The sequence below is a fragment of the Pimephales promelas genome, chromosome 16 (genome assembly GCF_988280905.1).
Source record: "Pimephales promelas chromosome 16, fPimPro1.hap1.1, whole genome shotgun sequence".
Classification (NCBI taxonomy): Eukaryota; Metazoa; Chordata; class Actinopteri; order Cypriniformes; family Leuciscidae; genus Pimephales; species Pimephales promelas.
This window is the reverse complement of record NC_142784.1, coordinates 26,073,929-26,090,346: the sequence shown is the minus strand read 5'-3', so window position 1 is coordinate 26,090,346 and position 16,418 is coordinate 26,073,929. Positions and strand designations below refer to the sequence as shown.

At 35.0% G+C, this 16,418-nt stretch overlaps 2 protein-coding genes across 4 annotated transcripts; one reads left to right on the top strand and one right to left on the bottom strand.

Moving 5' to 3' along the window:
* The first annotated feature begins 5,972 nt into the window (after window positions 1–5,972).
* plin2 (perilipin 2) lies at window positions 5,973–9,991 on the top strand. The gene is made up of 8 exons (XM_039671075.2): window positions 5,973–6,100; window positions 6,457–6,501; window positions 6,612–6,807; window positions 6,902–6,984; window positions 7,083–7,347; window positions 8,159–8,259; window positions 9,089–9,220; window positions 9,336–9,991. The coding sequence occupies exons 1-8, from the start codon at window positions 6,074–6,076 to the stop codon at window positions 9,738–9,740; spliced, it is 1,254 nt and encodes a 417-aa protein (XP_039527009.2). The 5' UTR covers window positions 5,973–6,073; the 3' UTR covers window positions 9,741–9,991.
* On the bottom strand, window positions 7,246–15,915 carry igldcp (Ig-like domain-containing protein). Of its 3 annotated transcripts, none has more exons than XR_016146893.1 (7): window positions 15,792–15,915; window positions 13,240–13,280; window positions 12,820–13,167; window positions 12,378–12,647; window positions 12,054–12,104; window positions 10,382–10,654; window positions 7,246–7,635 (listed from the first exon to the last, which is right to left on the bottom strand). XR_016146893.1 is itself a non-coding variant. In XM_039671263.2 (6 exons), the coding sequence occupies exons 1-6, from the start codon at window positions 15,842–15,844 to the stop codon at window positions 11,849–11,851; spliced, it is 840 nt and encodes a 279-aa protein (XP_039527197.1). In that variant the 5' UTR covers window positions 15,845–15,914; the 3' UTR covers window positions 11,074–11,848. The 3 variants fall into 3 exon arrangements, 1 of the variants encoding a protein (XP_039527197.1); XR_016146892.1 differs by lacking the exon at window positions 7,246–7,635 and adding an exon at window positions 9,753–10,281; XM_039671263.2 differs by lacking the exons at window positions 7,246–7,635; window positions 10,382–10,654 and adding an exon at window positions 11,074–11,925 and having other exon boundaries at window positions 15,792–15,914.
* Between the last annotated feature and the right edge of the window lie 503 nt (window positions 15,916–16,418).

Below are 16,418 nucleotides of genomic sequence, written 5' to 3'. Positions count from 1 at the left end.
AGGTCATAATAACAAGATATTGTTTATTTGTCTCTACAAGACTGAAGACCATCGAAATACACTATAGACTAATGGCAAGAACCAAAATGCATGACCATCAAACTCAGCCCCCTGGTTTTAGTGCTGCATCTTTGAGCCACTAAAAGCTTTTACATCTGCTCAATACATGGGCAACCGTTTGGAAACACAAGACTCAGACAGTCACAGAGGATCTCTTTGATTTTGAAACAGTCTCATACTAATAAGTTAAACATCTTATAATGCGCATTCATATCAGTTGAAGAAAAAAGCGTGCATGTAAATTAATTCCTAATGTCACTTTGCAAACCACTACCTATATTAACCTATAGTGAAGGAGTACCAGGTAGAACTTTGTTCCTGTCCTAAATCAATGAATCTAGAATGTGAACTGATAAAATGAAGGTGTGATATGGGCAAAGGTTCACTGAACTGAAAGTTTAATTTAAAAGGCCATCAATCATCGTTCTGTAAACATGACAGTTTGCATAATATTCATTTTATGATCTGGACAAACACGCAGCTTTAGGCATCAATAATTGTGACTCTAAGCAAAAAAACACTTCCAATAGCTTCACATTTTAACAGAATATCAGACAGTGAGCTCTTATAAAGCATGCAGGTTAGCATGATTTAATGATACATTAAAGACAACAAATAATGCAATTTCTACCTACTTTGCTCCATAACATAGTTTGTTTTAGCTTACACTCACAATAATATTTTGCTAGCTAAGATTATTTTTATAGATGTGAATAATGCATTGTGTTACTAGTGGAGATGCACGATATATCGGCCACCATATCGCTTTCAGGCGATATATGTTCATTTTTAATGTTATCGTTAACAGCACGATAAGAAAATCTTGTCAAAAACTTAAAGCAGATAAATAATGGATTATTGTCCTTCAGCGAAGACATTTGAGATGCACAATCACTTCAGAAAGGAAAATACAGTAAGTGCAACATTGGGTACCGCAAGAAATTATATAATGAGAACATAATTATGTGCTTGGGACGTGGATTTTAATGGTGAGACTTTTGTTTTTATAATTAGGCTCTCAAAATGTATATAAAAATGTGGATTTAGATTTTTCGGCCAATATATCGTGTATCAGCTTTCAAATATAAAGAATTATCAGTTATCGGTATTGGCCAAAATTTTCCCATCGGTGCAAGGTGCATCCCAGTTACTACTACTTTTAATTATTACTATTAATCCAATAGTGACTTTTTTCAAATCATTACACTGAAAATAATTGTGTGGGACTCACTTTAAGACAAATTTCACTCAGAAATGACTAATAAATTTCACAAATAATTACAAAGAGATGGCAAGTAATACACTGAATTAAAAGTGAAATAGCCATAACCATACCCCAAATAAACTTTGAAAAATCAATATTGACTAGTATCTATAATTAAGTAGTCACTCGATCATAATCACCCCATACAATTTTTTTCCTCGTAAAAAATGCTATTTTTGTGTCTTAATTCAGTCAAGATCTGTGAGTGGAATTTCAATTGTTCACATTAGAATAGTTTGAATTCCATTTGTTGCTGGTACCATCAATTTCAGTGTCTACTACTTGTAGAAATATACTATAAGAGTACATTCGATTATTTATAAATAGTTTGTTACAATTTCAAATCTTACTAGTAGACTTTAATTTAAGTTCTGACCAAACACAAACATGTAACGTTAACTAGTACTGAGATAAGAAATGTTACTGTTGACATTGCTTTACTACTGGTAGCAAGTACTGGAATCTAATAAGTATTGGAATACTAGTAATTTAAAGAAAGTACTAGTAACAAAAAACATACTAGTTAGTTTTAAGGAATGAATGTAAAAATTGGTTGCAATACGAAGAGGTCATTGGCGATTGCACTGACTGCATGAAGAAAAAATAACTTCCCCGTCGCGGTTACAGTTCCTTACCTGACTACGCTCGAAGTTTTCCTTTTCGGCTTCCAAACTGTTGGCACCACCAGTGCGACGGCTGAGCACTTTAGGAATCGGGTTGGGGACTTGCTGCATGGAACTCTTGACGCGGTCCATTCTGGAAAGAAAATCCAAACAGCGCGAGCGACGGAGACTTCTTAAACCAACATAAATAGAGTGTAATATAACGTGATTGAGTCTAGTGATGAGCACGAAAAATCCAACCCCTCGTCGTTATCACAAAAGGTCATTTTCTACGTCCACCGCCCATGAATATCATCCCAGTGCTGTCCGCTGTCTACTCGGGAGCGTGCAAAACACGCGTCTCTGCGCGCGACCACAGATCTGTAAAACAGCGAAAACACAGCGTCAGTTCGCGCGATATACTATACAAATCAACTCAAGCAAAAGCAGAGACTGTCAAAGGCTCCTCCCAGCGCTCCCACACACTGACTGGAGGAAAATCATTAGCTCCCGCCCTTCAGAACAGTTATCTGGATAGCTACACACGTTTCTCAGTGCATATTTCTATGAATATTTCTCAGATTTATTCGATTTTACGATTTTATGTGCTATTAAATAACGTATTTTTGGTATAACAGTAACGCGAAACTTAAAAAATCAAATGAAAATGAAAAAAATAAATTTATGATAATAGTTAAGCACAGTAAAAAAGATATAGTCTCTCTGAACAATTTAATCAAATACACATTTGAACCAATGCATGAAATATGAATGCTACAAAAACATTCGTGTTTAGATTAGTGTTTTTCGGCCTATTACAAAAATAGTCATTTAGTTTATTTTATTTTTAATGCATTTAATACTTTTTAATACCATGTAGGCCTAGTATATTTGATTAATTTAAAAAAAATTACAAAACACATGTACAAGTCTTTTTTTAAACTTAGCACATTTAGCCTACTTACAAGCATATTTTAGAGAAGTTGAGAACTGAAACAGAGGCGCCTTGTGTTAACCTCAAAATAATAATAAACCGTTCAACTGGACATTCTCCTGTGAGGCCCATATCTATCTTTAACTTGTTTTTGTTTCACTTCTAAGTTAAGCAAGTTATATGGTCTTCAGAAGCATGCGCCTATGGCGTATAGTAACCATATTCTAGATTTGCCTGTCTGATTTATGTGATTTAATTTGTTTTCCCTTCATATTTGCTGCACCAATTAATCTCATTATTCCTTTATCAACAAATATCATGTTAAACTTTTATTGTCTGCTAATTCTGGTTGCATAACTCTATTAGATATCAGGGGCACCTGCAATCGCTAACTGTGTCCTATCTCTAAATGGGCAGAGGCCAGATTCAATTTCCCTGCTAAGCAAATTCTATCAAATGGCCGAGTCAGAGTTTTGTTTCAATGATTCAGTAATGACAGTGTGAAGTCTTAGTCTGTGACCTGAGTGATCATTATCTTCTCTGCTGTCAGCACAAGATGCCAGCTGCAGTCAACATCACTATAATGTCAGCAGAGGAACCTTGAAAACTATGATTGCTTTACTTTAATTTGAGGGTGGGCATTTCCTCTCAGAACACTGCAATGCATGAGCACACGTTGCCTGCTTTTGAGTATTTATGAGCACTGTCCTAAATAGTGTTATTGTCCCAATGTAACGTGTCTTGTGTCTATACTGACACTATCTGACATGACACTTTAAGTGTGTGTGTTGTTCTGCTGATGTTCTGCTGACTCAAAAATCCTATTCATCTTAACAAGGCCCACACTAGACCTAGGCTATATTGGTCTGACATGCATTTTAAGACCAACCACATCCTAAAGAATGGTGACTGCAAAGCTAAGAAAATTTGTTGAAATTAAATTAAGATATTTGATAAATATGATATAACAATATGTTGTTATATTATATTATATTATATTATATTATATTATATTATATTATATTATATTATATTATATTATATTATATTATATTATATTATATTATATTATATTATATTATATTATATTATATTATTATGTCACTGTCCTTGTGTGATTTTCCAACAACTGTAACATTGTATATCTTAGTTTGTGTCATATTACATATACAACATAGATCCCAAATGTGTCAATCTGCCATATAAACAATTTGACAGGATGGTTTTGATTAATGAGGTCTAATTCCATGTGTTTCGGTGTTTCTTGTTTACTTTTACAAGCCACCATGATGGGACATGGGGTTGGTTGGGTGGTTGTTTGGCCCAGTGTAAATAATTAAAGGTTCTTTGGATAATGTACAAAAATATAACATCTGAATGTTTGCCCTCTTGCCCTATGAAATACTTTCAAGGATCATACATTAATCATAGCCTATGTATCATAAAAAAAAGAAAAAAGAAAAAAAAATCTTGGGTTGGTTGGGACAATTACAAAAAATAACTTTTTTTGTAATTGTCCCAATTCAAGCATTTAAGCTTTCATCTGCTCCTAGTTATCTATTAAAGTTAGTTTAAACCTGATATATTTATCAAAGAATAAAAATTGTGGAACCAACCTTTAGATATGATAATGCTTCTAAAGGAAAGTTCTTAATGCTTTTAATTTAGCTACATCTAGTGGTTATACAACGCAACAACACTCACATGATATATTTAAATATTTTGATATTTGTATTTAAAGTGTTTACAAATAAAATATAGCAGTACATTTTAGCTGACCAGTTTTGCTGAAGTAAACAATAATAGGCCTTCTTCAACACAATACATAGGCCTATAGCCTATATCTTATCAAAAAGTTCTTATTCAAGAGAAGAAATATATAGATCCTATTAACTGTAATTCTGTGGTAGGGTCTTTAATGGTTCACTCGTGGGCCAAATAAAAGAAAAAAATATGATAGCAGCAACGTGTTTGTCATTGAAATAGAAAATCACCTCACTGACTCTTTTGAGTCGGTTCTTTTCATTGAATCGGTTCAAGGGGCGGAGTCGGATCCAGATCTGAGGGGTTGAGTTGGGTAGGTTTAGGGGTGGATTTAGGGATCAGGGGGTGGAGCTGGACAGGTTTAGAGGTGGGTTTAGGGATCACGGGGTGGAGCTGGGCAGGTTTAGGGGTGGGTTTAGGGATCAGGGGGTGGAGCTGGACAGGTTTAGAGGTGGGTTTAGGGATCACGGGGTGGAGCTGGGCAGGTTTAGGGGTGGGTTTATGGATCAGGGGGTGGAGCTGGGTAGGGTTTGGTGTTTTTAAGGTGGGAGGAGTTGGATCTGGATCCGACGCCTCTCCGTGGATGTCATGTTCTGCAGTGGAACGGTTCGCTTATGAATCATTATTCTGTTTTTCACTCAACAAGTCCAACTAAACCGAAAAGTGTTTGTTGGGGCAATGTATAGTGTATAGCTAAATGTATAGTGACCATCCAATCATCATTTTAAATTTCCGGCTTTCTGTAGAAGTCTAATTTATATTCTCCAGGTTTGTGAGGTGTCCTTCAGTAGGCCTACAATACAAGAGCCTCTTCCAGTTCTAATAGTGATAATAGTATAGACTACAATATAAAGTAGGCCTATACATTAGCCTAAATATACTTTAATTTTACTTAAGTATACTTAATAAAATTAACTTGAAGTATAAGCAACTTTTTTGTAAGTTTATGATGATGATGTCAGACAGATGAACACATCTTCAGTCCATGTTACGATATTTGATCTTTTGATCAGTAGCGCAACAAATGGGCCTGACATCACCTGAACTCTACTGTATGTTTGAACTTTCACCCAGATAACTCCGTTATTAGGTCAGCAAAACAGGAAGTTGCTGCAATATCCCAGACAGTTGTCATTATTCACATACCATGCTCCTGTCACAAGTTTAAGACGTGAAAAGATTACTTTAAGCACGTAACCATGAATGATTTTCACAGTGACAGGCTCTCTTAAATGTTTGAGAACTACCAGAAAATTGTGCTAAATAGTTGACTGATCTTTGGACACTGGTTTATCCTATGTCATTCACATCGTACAGTGAATTCCCCTCAGCACACGACCTTTGGACTACATCACTCGTCGCGACGTCATCCAGGCTGTCATCAGAATTCCTTCCTATAAAATCCGGAACAGTCGCTCAATCCTCATTAAAGCAACTGAGAGTCGGTTTATGAATTTTATTCAGACAGCACAACAGGTAAATTATGCTTTTGGTTACATTTTATGGTGTCGTTACATTGTAGCCTACTCAAATAACTTCATATATTTAGTATAGGCTAGAGTTATGTTAGCGTTTGGTTTAGTATTAGTTGTAATTATGCATAATTTACTGTTACTAGTACATGTAGGAACGTAATACGTCACATTACCGTGTTTTTTTCTCTTTTGCTCATATGTAAACCTTTTATTGTGTTCATTGTTATCTAACCGTTAACATTTCTTTATGTGATATGTCTATTGGATTAAATAACATTTTGATTAAAGTTTAAGTAGAAGTAAGAATGCTGAAGTAAGAATGTAAGAAGTAAGAATGACAGTTTTGATCTTTTACAGATTTTCTACAGTGACATGGCTTCTGTGGACATTGTGAACAACCAGGTGTGCCATTTAATTCTCATTCAAATTAATTATTAATACTATAAAAAATAAAATATGTTTGTTGGTGTGAACATCACTTAATCTGTTCATCCCTGTCCGTTCCTTTCTAGAATGTGGTTGACCGGATAGTTCACCTTCCCTTGGTTATTTCCACCTATGGAATGGTGTCAAATGTGTACTGCAACACCAAGAATAACTATCCTTACTTGAAGTCTGTGTGCGAGGTGGCTGAGAATGGTGTGAAATCCATTACCTCCGCTGCTTTTTACAGTGCTTTACCAATCATTGGCAAACTAGAGCCTCAGAGTAAGTCGATTTGTTTTTCAGCCAATTTGAGATCAGGACAGATTATTACCATGTAAAAATTTATTTACCAAAAAGTTATTGTGTCCCTCTGTAGTCTCTATGGCAAATGACATGGCGTGCAAAGGACTGGATAAGATAGAGAAGACTCTTCCGATCCTACACAAGCCATCTGATCAGGTATTTAGTAAAGTCCACATTAATACTGTCTAAAAATGTTAAGCATAAGGAAAGTACCACAGTTTTAAGCACTGCTATAATGCATTGTTCTCTTTCAGATTGTCAAAGAGGCAGTGACGGGAGCCAAGGAAGCTGTCAGCGGTACCATGAACGGTGCCAAAGAGTCCCTCGGTGAAGTATTGGACCGAACACGAGGGGTAGTTCATGGCGGTGTGGAAAAGACCAAGACGGTGGTTAGTGGACGAGTCCAAACAGTGATGGAGAGCAGGGCAGTGAAACTGATGAGCAACAGAGTGGACACAGCACTGAGCACATCTGAGACTCTGCTGGAGCAGTACTTACCTGAAACTGAGGAGGTGAAAGGTAAGGGGTTGATGGACCATGTTTTTTGGTACTATAATGTATTGATGATACTTATTTAGACTGTGACTTAAAGTTGCTCAGCTTTAGAGTAGTTTCTAAAAGATGGCCTCTTTTCTCCCGTAATGTGTGATTGAAAGTCTTGTTTTTAACGGGACTTGATTTTGTCCATTGGAATTGTTTGGATTGTTGTGGTTCGCTATTGGTCGATCTCAAGTGAGTGACAGGTTGCCCCGCCCTCGTGCAAGTAAACTTGTCATCAGAGAAGAGAAGTTGCTGGATTTTGTTCATCTGTGGAACACAAAGAAATGTTTGGGGTCAAAATGTTGTTTCATTGAATTTCCTTGTATGGATGAAAGTAAAAAAAAAAATCATGATTTTAACTAAATTATTAACAAAATATATATTTGTGAGCTATCCCTTTACTCTTTTATAAAAATCCTCTTGCACTTTGAGAACTGCACATATAAGATTCTTCATATCTTGTGATAGTCTTGGGATGTGCTTCTTATAAGGTATGGCTTTTGAAAGAATATCCTTACTGTATGTTCTGATATGAATGTCAAAAGACTGCATTTAGTACTAGGAATTATTTTCCTGAAATCCATTTTCCTGGAAAAGAAGTATTATTCCCATTCATGTGTGGAACATTAGATTTAAGCAAATCTCAAAGAGATCGTTGACTAGGAATCTAAAATGAATTATTGTTTCAAGAGCCTCACTAATCTTTATTTATAAAATGCCAATGGAAATTATAAAATTAACAATTGCATCTTTGTCCTGTTTCTGTGTTTGTCCTTTCAAAATCTCTCAGAATGTGAAGGGAATAACAGTGATGCACCCAGTTACTATGTGCGACTGGGGTCTCTTTCCAGCAAAGTCAGGGACAGGACGTACCAGAGAGCTGTAGATAAGGTTTGTAATGACATGCAACACAGTCCAGATCTCCGCTAAACCACACATTGGATAAAAGGTCAAAATGATGAGATAAAAAGTAAAAACTAACATATTAAGTCCTACTTATTACAATAAAAAAAAGTCTGTCATAATTATGAATGCTAAAGATTAAGGTCAAAATTATGACAAGTTAAAATTGTGACAGTCATTATTTTGACATTTTATGTAATAATTGTGACAAAAAAATAAATATTTAGAAATTATTACATGCTTAGTCATAGTTGTGAGATAAAAGTATGAAATTATGACATACTAAGTCATAATTCTAATATATCAAGTCATAATAATGAGCAAGATGTAAAAAAAATTGATAAAAAGTCAAAATTATGACTTTTTTGTCCAGCCTTTTATTAGTATGTCATAATTTGCTTTTTATCTCATTATTACTAAGTCAAAATTGCGATTTTCTTAATGTTATAATTTAATCGTTTTAATGTCACAATTGAAAAGCCATATTTATGTTTTAGCCTACGTCATAATTTCGACCTTTCAATTTATAAATTACTTCATGACTTCAAATTTTTTGACTTTTCATTGCATCAATTAGTTAGTATGTCTTAATATCCACTTTCTATCTTATAATAATTATAACTTAGTATCTTATAATCATGGTTTAATGTCATAATTCCGACTTTTTATCTCATATTGTACATATGATTTAGTATGTCATAATTTCGACTTTTTCTCTCATAATTATAATTTACGGAAGCATTTTGTTTTCTTATGTGGGGGCAAAGGGCTTCCATACAATAGACAGTCTCCTAATGTTATTTCCTTTTCTTATTAGATTGAAAATACCCGGAAGAGTATTGATGTGTCTAACCAGAAGCTACATCAGAAACTGAGTTCACTGATGGGCTGGAAGACTGGGAGTCAGAGTCAAGAAGAGAACGAGACGGTCACAGACAATGAAGCTGAGGTACCCGATATATCTGACTGGAAATTATCTCAAAGATACAGTCTGAGATGTGAAGTTAACATGGTTAAATGCTTGGATCTCATTTTCTCTCCTGCAAATGTTTTTTTTTAATCAGCAAACAGAATCACACACACTGACCATTGTCTACAACCTCAGCCTACAACTTCAGACCACATATCTGGTCTTGGTGTCCAGCCTCAAAAGTCTCCCTCAGCACGCCCAGGTCCAGGTGGCCTCTGTCAGCCACTCAGCCATGGAAGTATACAGCAGCTTCAGAAAGACAGCCGTCATAGAAGATGTGTCCAGTACCATACTCGTCATCAGTCGATCTCAGCTGAGCAGAATAGGAGATTCCATGGACAACGTCATGGACTACCTGCTCAATAATACACCTCTCAATTGGCTGGTAGGTCCGTTTTACCCACGCGCGGCACGCAGTACTTCAAACGGCCCTAAATGTAACAAACAAAGGACCCTTCAGCCTGAAGTGGAGATGCAGTCAGTGCATGAGGACCGATGAAATTTCAGGATATTAAACATTTGTTTATATCTTACAATTTTACATACAATCACACATTCCTGCCAATAAAATCCAGTCAAATATTTTATGTGAACAATCATATTAGATAAACAGCATTTTAATGAATAATGTTTCTGAAGTATTCTAAGCCTTATCCAGTTAGGCATAAATAGTGCCTTTTACACACTATTTAATCTGCTGTCTTTTATTGTTTTTGTACATTTCTAATAAAAACCTACACTTACAATATCTATTTTTGTCATGTCTGTTGTTTTGAGGATGGAAATTTCACCTCGACAATATTTTATATATATTTTAGTGTTCGATATTTTTTATACAGAACACTACATGGTGTAATGGACACCCTCATCTTTTTTTGTGTCTTTTCTTTCTGGATTTAGTTTTGAACACTATCGTCTTGAATCTTAATTTTCAGGTACCTCAATAATAAACATGAAAAAGCGGATAACCTTGTCCGATTTCATCTTTTCAGAACTGATATCAGAGCCCGATATGCTCTATGTGGAGGGTTTGGAAAAATCTGAGAATGATACAGAGCATCATTTACCAATCAAACATTCAAGTCCTATAATTATTTTGCAATCCAATAAACCATTAAACATATTTTATAGCCTACTTACCGTCACCCACACAGTGGCTCAGTGGATGGCACTGCCACCTCATAGCAAGAAAGTCCCAGGTTCAAGCCCCGGCTGAGTCAGGAGTCTTTTCTGTGTGCATGTTCTTCCCGGTGTCTCCCCTGTTGCTCTGGATTCCCCCCATCAGTCCAAAGACATGCAGGTGGGTGGACAGTCTTTGCCAAAATTGTTGTGTGAGTGTGAATGTGTCCCAGAACTCTCAATGCTTGTGTCAGGGCATCTGATTTTTTAATTTCCTTTCCTTTCCTAAGTCACCTTTAAAAAGTAGGATATGGGATTGTTGTGGATATTATGTATAATAGCTTGCAATTGAAAAGTGTCTTGAATACAGACAACCTCATTCTAGTATCATATTTCATGTCAGAAGTCTCTGTAGAACATTTCAGACCTCTTCAACTCAACATTTTCTAATGACTGGTCATATTTTATTGACCATTTTATTGAATTTCTATGAATTTAAGTCTGTTAACATTGGATCAATCAGAAATAATAAGTTGAGCCAATGGAAAAATTTGGTTTACCAACCTGTGCTGTTGGTCCAAAAATCATATGTTTTAAATTGTAGTAATTGTTTCACGAAAAGCATAAATACATTAAACAAAATACAAAACACAGACAACAGGTTTGACATTTACATCTTAAGCACAAATGGATTCAGGATAATAGGCATTGCATAAATATTCTTGTATATTTATTTTACATATTACTTGATATATATTAATTCTGTCTTCATTAACATTTATTTTAACAATAAAATAAACACTACAAACAAACACAGGTTTCAGGTAATCACACATTAATTAATACTTAGTCTAGTGAGCTTTCATAGATAGCCAAGACATAGAATAATAGACTTATAAATTACGGTGTGTATGCATCTCACAATTGACCTAACTTGTTCCACTAAAATAGTTCAATTAAGAGTTAAAATGGTATACAATAAGGTTTCATTTCTTAATATATTCTACATCAGTTAACATGAACTAACATTCTACTTACTTAATATTAATTTTAACATTCACTGTAAAAAAAAAAAAAATGCTGCCTTAAATTTAATTTAGTAAAATCAACTCGGATGTTTAAGTCATTTTAACTTAAATTACATTAAACTTTAAAAAATGAGTTGAATCTGGTATAGAAAAAAGTAGAAATTTACTTTGACAAGTTAAAGCAATTCAAAAACATGTTTGTCCTAACTTATTAATCATATAATGTTTTACAGTGTAGCCTACATTATCGAAAGAAAAAACATTGTATCTGTTAATATTATTTAAAGGACCTGATCTAATGAACTATGAATGAACAGTTGCTTTTGCATTGACTAAATGTTAACAAAGATGAACAAATAGCGAAAGAAATGAATTGCTCGATGTTAGTTGATGTTAATTAATAAATGGGAACCTTATTGTAAAGCCTTTAAAATGAAAAAAAAAAAAAATCAGTTTCAATTCACTTGAAAACTATTAGATGAAATGATAGGAAAAGAGTAATGAGGCTTAGCGGAGGCATACTCATTGTGGCTTTACCTATGTGAGTCAGAGTGAAAGAAAAAAGAAAAAACAAAACGGTCAGAAACAAGTATTTCTTCCTTTCCAATCAAAGGTATGTTTAATTCAAAAAAAGCTGTCAATGATTACACTTGTGTACTGCTTACCTAATGCAGAATGTCTTTGCAGAGTATTTGTTTCTTTTACAAGCACAGGTTCTGCAATTAAGAAAAAGACTGATATTAACACAGTCTTGCAACAGGCCATAACAGGTCAAATAAATGTTCCAAAAGGGTTTTCGCAAGTGATGCCATAGATAGAAGAAGAACCATTTTTGGATTCGCCATTTTTGGATCATTTCAGTGAACAGTTCTAAAGAATATTTTTCCACTATTTTGTGAAATGGAAATGTGCTAAGGATATTAAAGGGAACAATAGAAGCCAATAAAGAACCTTTATTTTCAAGGTGTAATGTACTGATGGAAAGTTACCTGTAACTGCGACCTTCGTTGTGCTGAGCGCCAAACCCTGTGAGTCTAGAACTTTGTATGTTCCGGCACTGCTGGCCGTAACCGCCCCAAAAATCAACTTGCCATCTCTTTCTTTTGGATAACCTTTCTTGCTTATGCGTGCACCTCTTTCCCACAAGACTGACCAGCTGGTGTCATTACTGTTTTGAAAAATCATTTGCTCAGCTTGTTGCGTGTACAGATCCAGGATCAGCTCTTCTCCAGTCTTCACAGACTTAATGGTCTTGTGATCTGGGAAGAGACAAACCAGCATCACTTTAGATATTCTGCTGCATGCTATATAGAAACTAAGTATTTTGACATATATGTATTGCCCCTATTCGATTCCAGTTTAAATGCTCACTGATAGGCTACCCAGATTTTTTCCAAACATGGTTGTTAAAATTAAGTGTTAAACACTCACCAATAACTGCAAGTTGGACGCTCTGAATGAATACTCGGTTCTTGATACTTGATTCTCCAACCACCAGGTAACTCTCGTAAATGCCTGCATCGCTGAATCTGACATCCCGCAAGAACAGAGAGCAGTTTCCCTCCATAAGCATTTCCTTAGGCACATCTGCCCGGTCTATGTAAGCCTCTCCCTGAAACAGCTCCTCTCCCATTCGCTCAAACACTGAATCCCTTATGGTCTGCCACTGAATGTGAGGCGTGTGGGCTGTTTCCAGTTGATATGATACAGTACACGGAAGCACAGCCGGCAGACCAACCTTTGATGAGGTGTGGACAACCATTGAGAGGGGAGAGGAGCCTATAGGTATAAATTATTATTTGAAAAAAAGCAAAAATGTGTATAAATAACTTTTATCATTTGTCTACTTACCAACACAAATGAGAAGCCATGGCATTAGAATGGCCGAAACCCTGTAACGAAACGTTATTACAGAGATTTAATTTCCTTGAAACATTGATTTTAGAGGCTGATGGTTTTGCAGTTAACATGGAACGTTCACAGAACATTCTGACATGGTTCATTCAAAGTTATGAAGAATCATTATTCCAGTACCGTAAACAATGTTCATATAAAGTTATCATGTCTTTAAATATTAAACATTCTGAGAACATTAGCACAAAAACATCCAACATCCCTTACAAAAAGTATACTTCAAGTTAATTTGAGCAGCCTGTGCTTCAGTAAAGTTCAACTATACTTTTAAGTACCCTCTTATGTAGTAAGTATACAAATATCATTATAGTACATCATTATGTACTTGTAAGTGTAGGCTATTGTTTCAATACTACTTGGGAATAAATTGGCCCAATTTTTCTACAGGCTAAAAATAAAATGTTCCCTTTAAATTCGTATAACCAAGACAAAATTTTTTTTTTTTTAAACTAGATGTTTTGAACATTCAGAGATGATTTGGAAAAGTGAACTATCAAGTTTCTATTCAATAGCCTAGTTTATATTATTTCTGAAAAGTTGACAATAAAGTGAAAGGTGAAAATGTCAAAAGTGAAACAAACGTGAAAATGCCTTTAAATTCATCTTTTTTCAGTTTTGTTTACAGTCTATGGTTTCCTTTGAACCCGTCTTGCTCCATCGGTTTCAGTTTGTAGCAGCTGCGTTGAGGCTTTAAGCTGAAACGAAACTTACCAGTAGTAGCCAGGCTCATCCTGTAGGGGAGGCTACAGCGTATGGCAAGCCGTTTTAACATTTAATCATTTAAAACGGCTAGTAGCCTATCTATTTTCATGCTACTAGTACTTATTTTTTTAAATACTAGTATCTATTCCATTAAGTACTAGTTACCTACTTATTCATTATATACTAGTGCCTATACTTTAGATAGCCTACTTGCTTATTCTTTAGGTATAGTACTTTTTAAAGATACTAGTAGCCTCCTTATTCATCAGATACTAGTTCTTATTTATAGTAGCCTACCTATTCAAAAGACACTAGTACTTATTCATTAGATTATAGTGCCTATTAAATTGGTAGGGTTAGTAACGAATAATGAATAACTAATGACTAACTACTAAATAATGAATAACTACAAGTATTTAATATATATATATATATATATATATATATATACTAGTCACAATTGGAATAAATACTAGTTAGAACTGAATAGTTGATATCTGAATGACAGATCGCCATAGACCTTTTTCAGAGCAGCGCCATGACAGGTATGAAAGTGAGGCTGTGAGGGATAGACTTACTGTGTTTCCAATGGCATCCGCTGTAAAAAGCTGAATAAAGCGGCTAGATTACTTACAATTTTCCACAGCACATTGTTGGGAGTTTTTTTGTCAACTGATATTTCTTGAAAAGATATTTTTCCAGTGTTTCATGAGTAGAACAATCCGAAAACACATTAAATAACAGTACAGCCCATTGAAGAGATGCAAGTCTATCCCTCACAGCCTCGCTTTCATTCTCATTAAAAATCAAAGATGGTGCTGCCCTGAATAAGGCGTATAGAAGTCAATGGCAAAAAAAAATTAATTTGTTACTAGTAACAAAAGAATAGTTACTAGTCACAATCGAAATAGGTACTAGTATCTAATGATGAATAAGTACTAGTATCTAATAATAAGTACTAGTAGCTAATGAATACTTGTAGCCTACCAATTTAATAGGCACTAGAATCTAATGAATAAGTATAGTGTATTTTTAATAGGTTCTAGTATCTAAGAACTAGTTAAGAAGGTACTAGTACTTAAAGAATAAGCACTAGTATCTAAAGAATAGGCACTAGTAGCCTACCTAAAGAATAAGCACTAGTCAGCTAATGAATACCCAGATAGCAGACTGACATTGAATCAACGTGGAAATATGACATCGAAACAACGTTGATCTGACATTGTTTTGCTCATCGAATTAACGTTGAACCAACGTCAGGCGCGTCATTCTTTCAAAACTAACGGAAAATCAACTTGAAATCAACGCGTTGTTTCAACGTTATGAAAGCAAACCAATTTTCGATTTTCATTTAGCTTTGAAGAATGCCGCGTCTGACGTTGGTTCAATGTTAATTCGATGAGCCAAATCAACGTTGTTTCAATGTCATGAGAGACGTCGTTTCCACGTTGATTCAATGTCAGTTTGCTGTCTGGGTAACTAGTAGTACTAGCATGAAAATAGATACTAGTCGGTTTAAATGATTAAATGTTAAAACGGCTTGCCATATGACGGTCCTCAGGACCGCAACGTTTTTTTGTTGTTGTAGTTTTTTTAAAGCAGTTTTTATACTATTTTATAGCACTTACCATTCAATTATGTGTGCTATTCGGATTATGCTAATCAACAGACACGTTTAAAAAAACAGCAAGCGAAGTTGATTCGAATTTTTACATTTTAAGAATGTGACAATTGCCTCAGAATATCATCTTGTATTCTAATGTGTTGGTATTAAATAGGTTTCTCACCTGTTAATTCTGTCCATGTCGCATTTGTGCAGGCTCCTGCTCCTGTCAGACATGCTATGACTGTAAACAACTCAGCAGAGGCATTATCTACAACGGTCCCTCTCCATTTCTCAAAAACGAAACTTACGCTGCATTAGGTTTTAATAGGTTATGGGTTTAACCAAACCGTCCACTTCGAATTTCCCCATGTAAGCTCAAATTTAACAGATTTGGTGAATGGCTACGATCTGAATATTATCATTTGTCAGATTTAATCAAGTCAAAATAGTTTTGAGGCTGGTCTAATTTATATATTTGCGGAAAGATTTGCGGAGTAAAAACAATGTTTTTATTTTAAAGTGGAAAGATAAAACAAGACAAGAGCTACCTCCACCATTGAGTGAGCCTGCGCCTCATGTGCTCAGTCAAAAAAGTCTGGACACACAGTCTGTAGTTTTTAGCCTATTTGTGAATTACTGGACATGAGTGAGTGCTCAATGTTTCAAGATAAATGTTTTAGTTTGATTATTCACACCATCCATGCTGTTCAAAAATAAAGGGATACAAAATGTTCAATCAGTCCATGGTTGTTGTTTCTATTTGCTGGATGTCAATAATCCAACTAAGGAATAAAAGTTGTCCCCTGCC

Excerpts from the sequence above, each read along its gene's own strand:
- plin2 (XM_039671075.2), top strand. The coding sequence starts at position 6,074 with ATGAATTTTATTCAGACAGCACAACAG. Across the intron at positions 6,101-6,456 it reads TTATTCAGACAGCACAACAG|ATTTTCTACAGTGACATGGC; the intron begins GTAAATTATGCT and ends GATCTTTTACAG. Across the intron at positions 6,502-6,611 it reads TGGACATTGTGAACAACCAG|AATGTGGTTGACCGGATAGT; the intron begins GTGTGCCATTTA and ends GTTCCTTTCTAG.
- igldcp (XM_039671263.2), bottom strand. The coding sequence starts at position 15,844 with ATGTCTGACAGGAGCAGGAGCCTGCACAAATGCGACATGGACAGAATT. Across the intron at positions 13,168-13,239 it reads ATGGCTTCTCATTTGTGTTG|GCTCCTCTCCCCTCTCAATG; the intron begins GTAAGTAGACAA and ends TTATACCTATAG. Across the intron at positions 12,648-12,819 it reads CGTCCAACTTGCAGTTATTG|ATCACAAGACCATTAAGTCT; the intron begins GTGAGTGTTTAA and ends GTCTCTTCCCAG.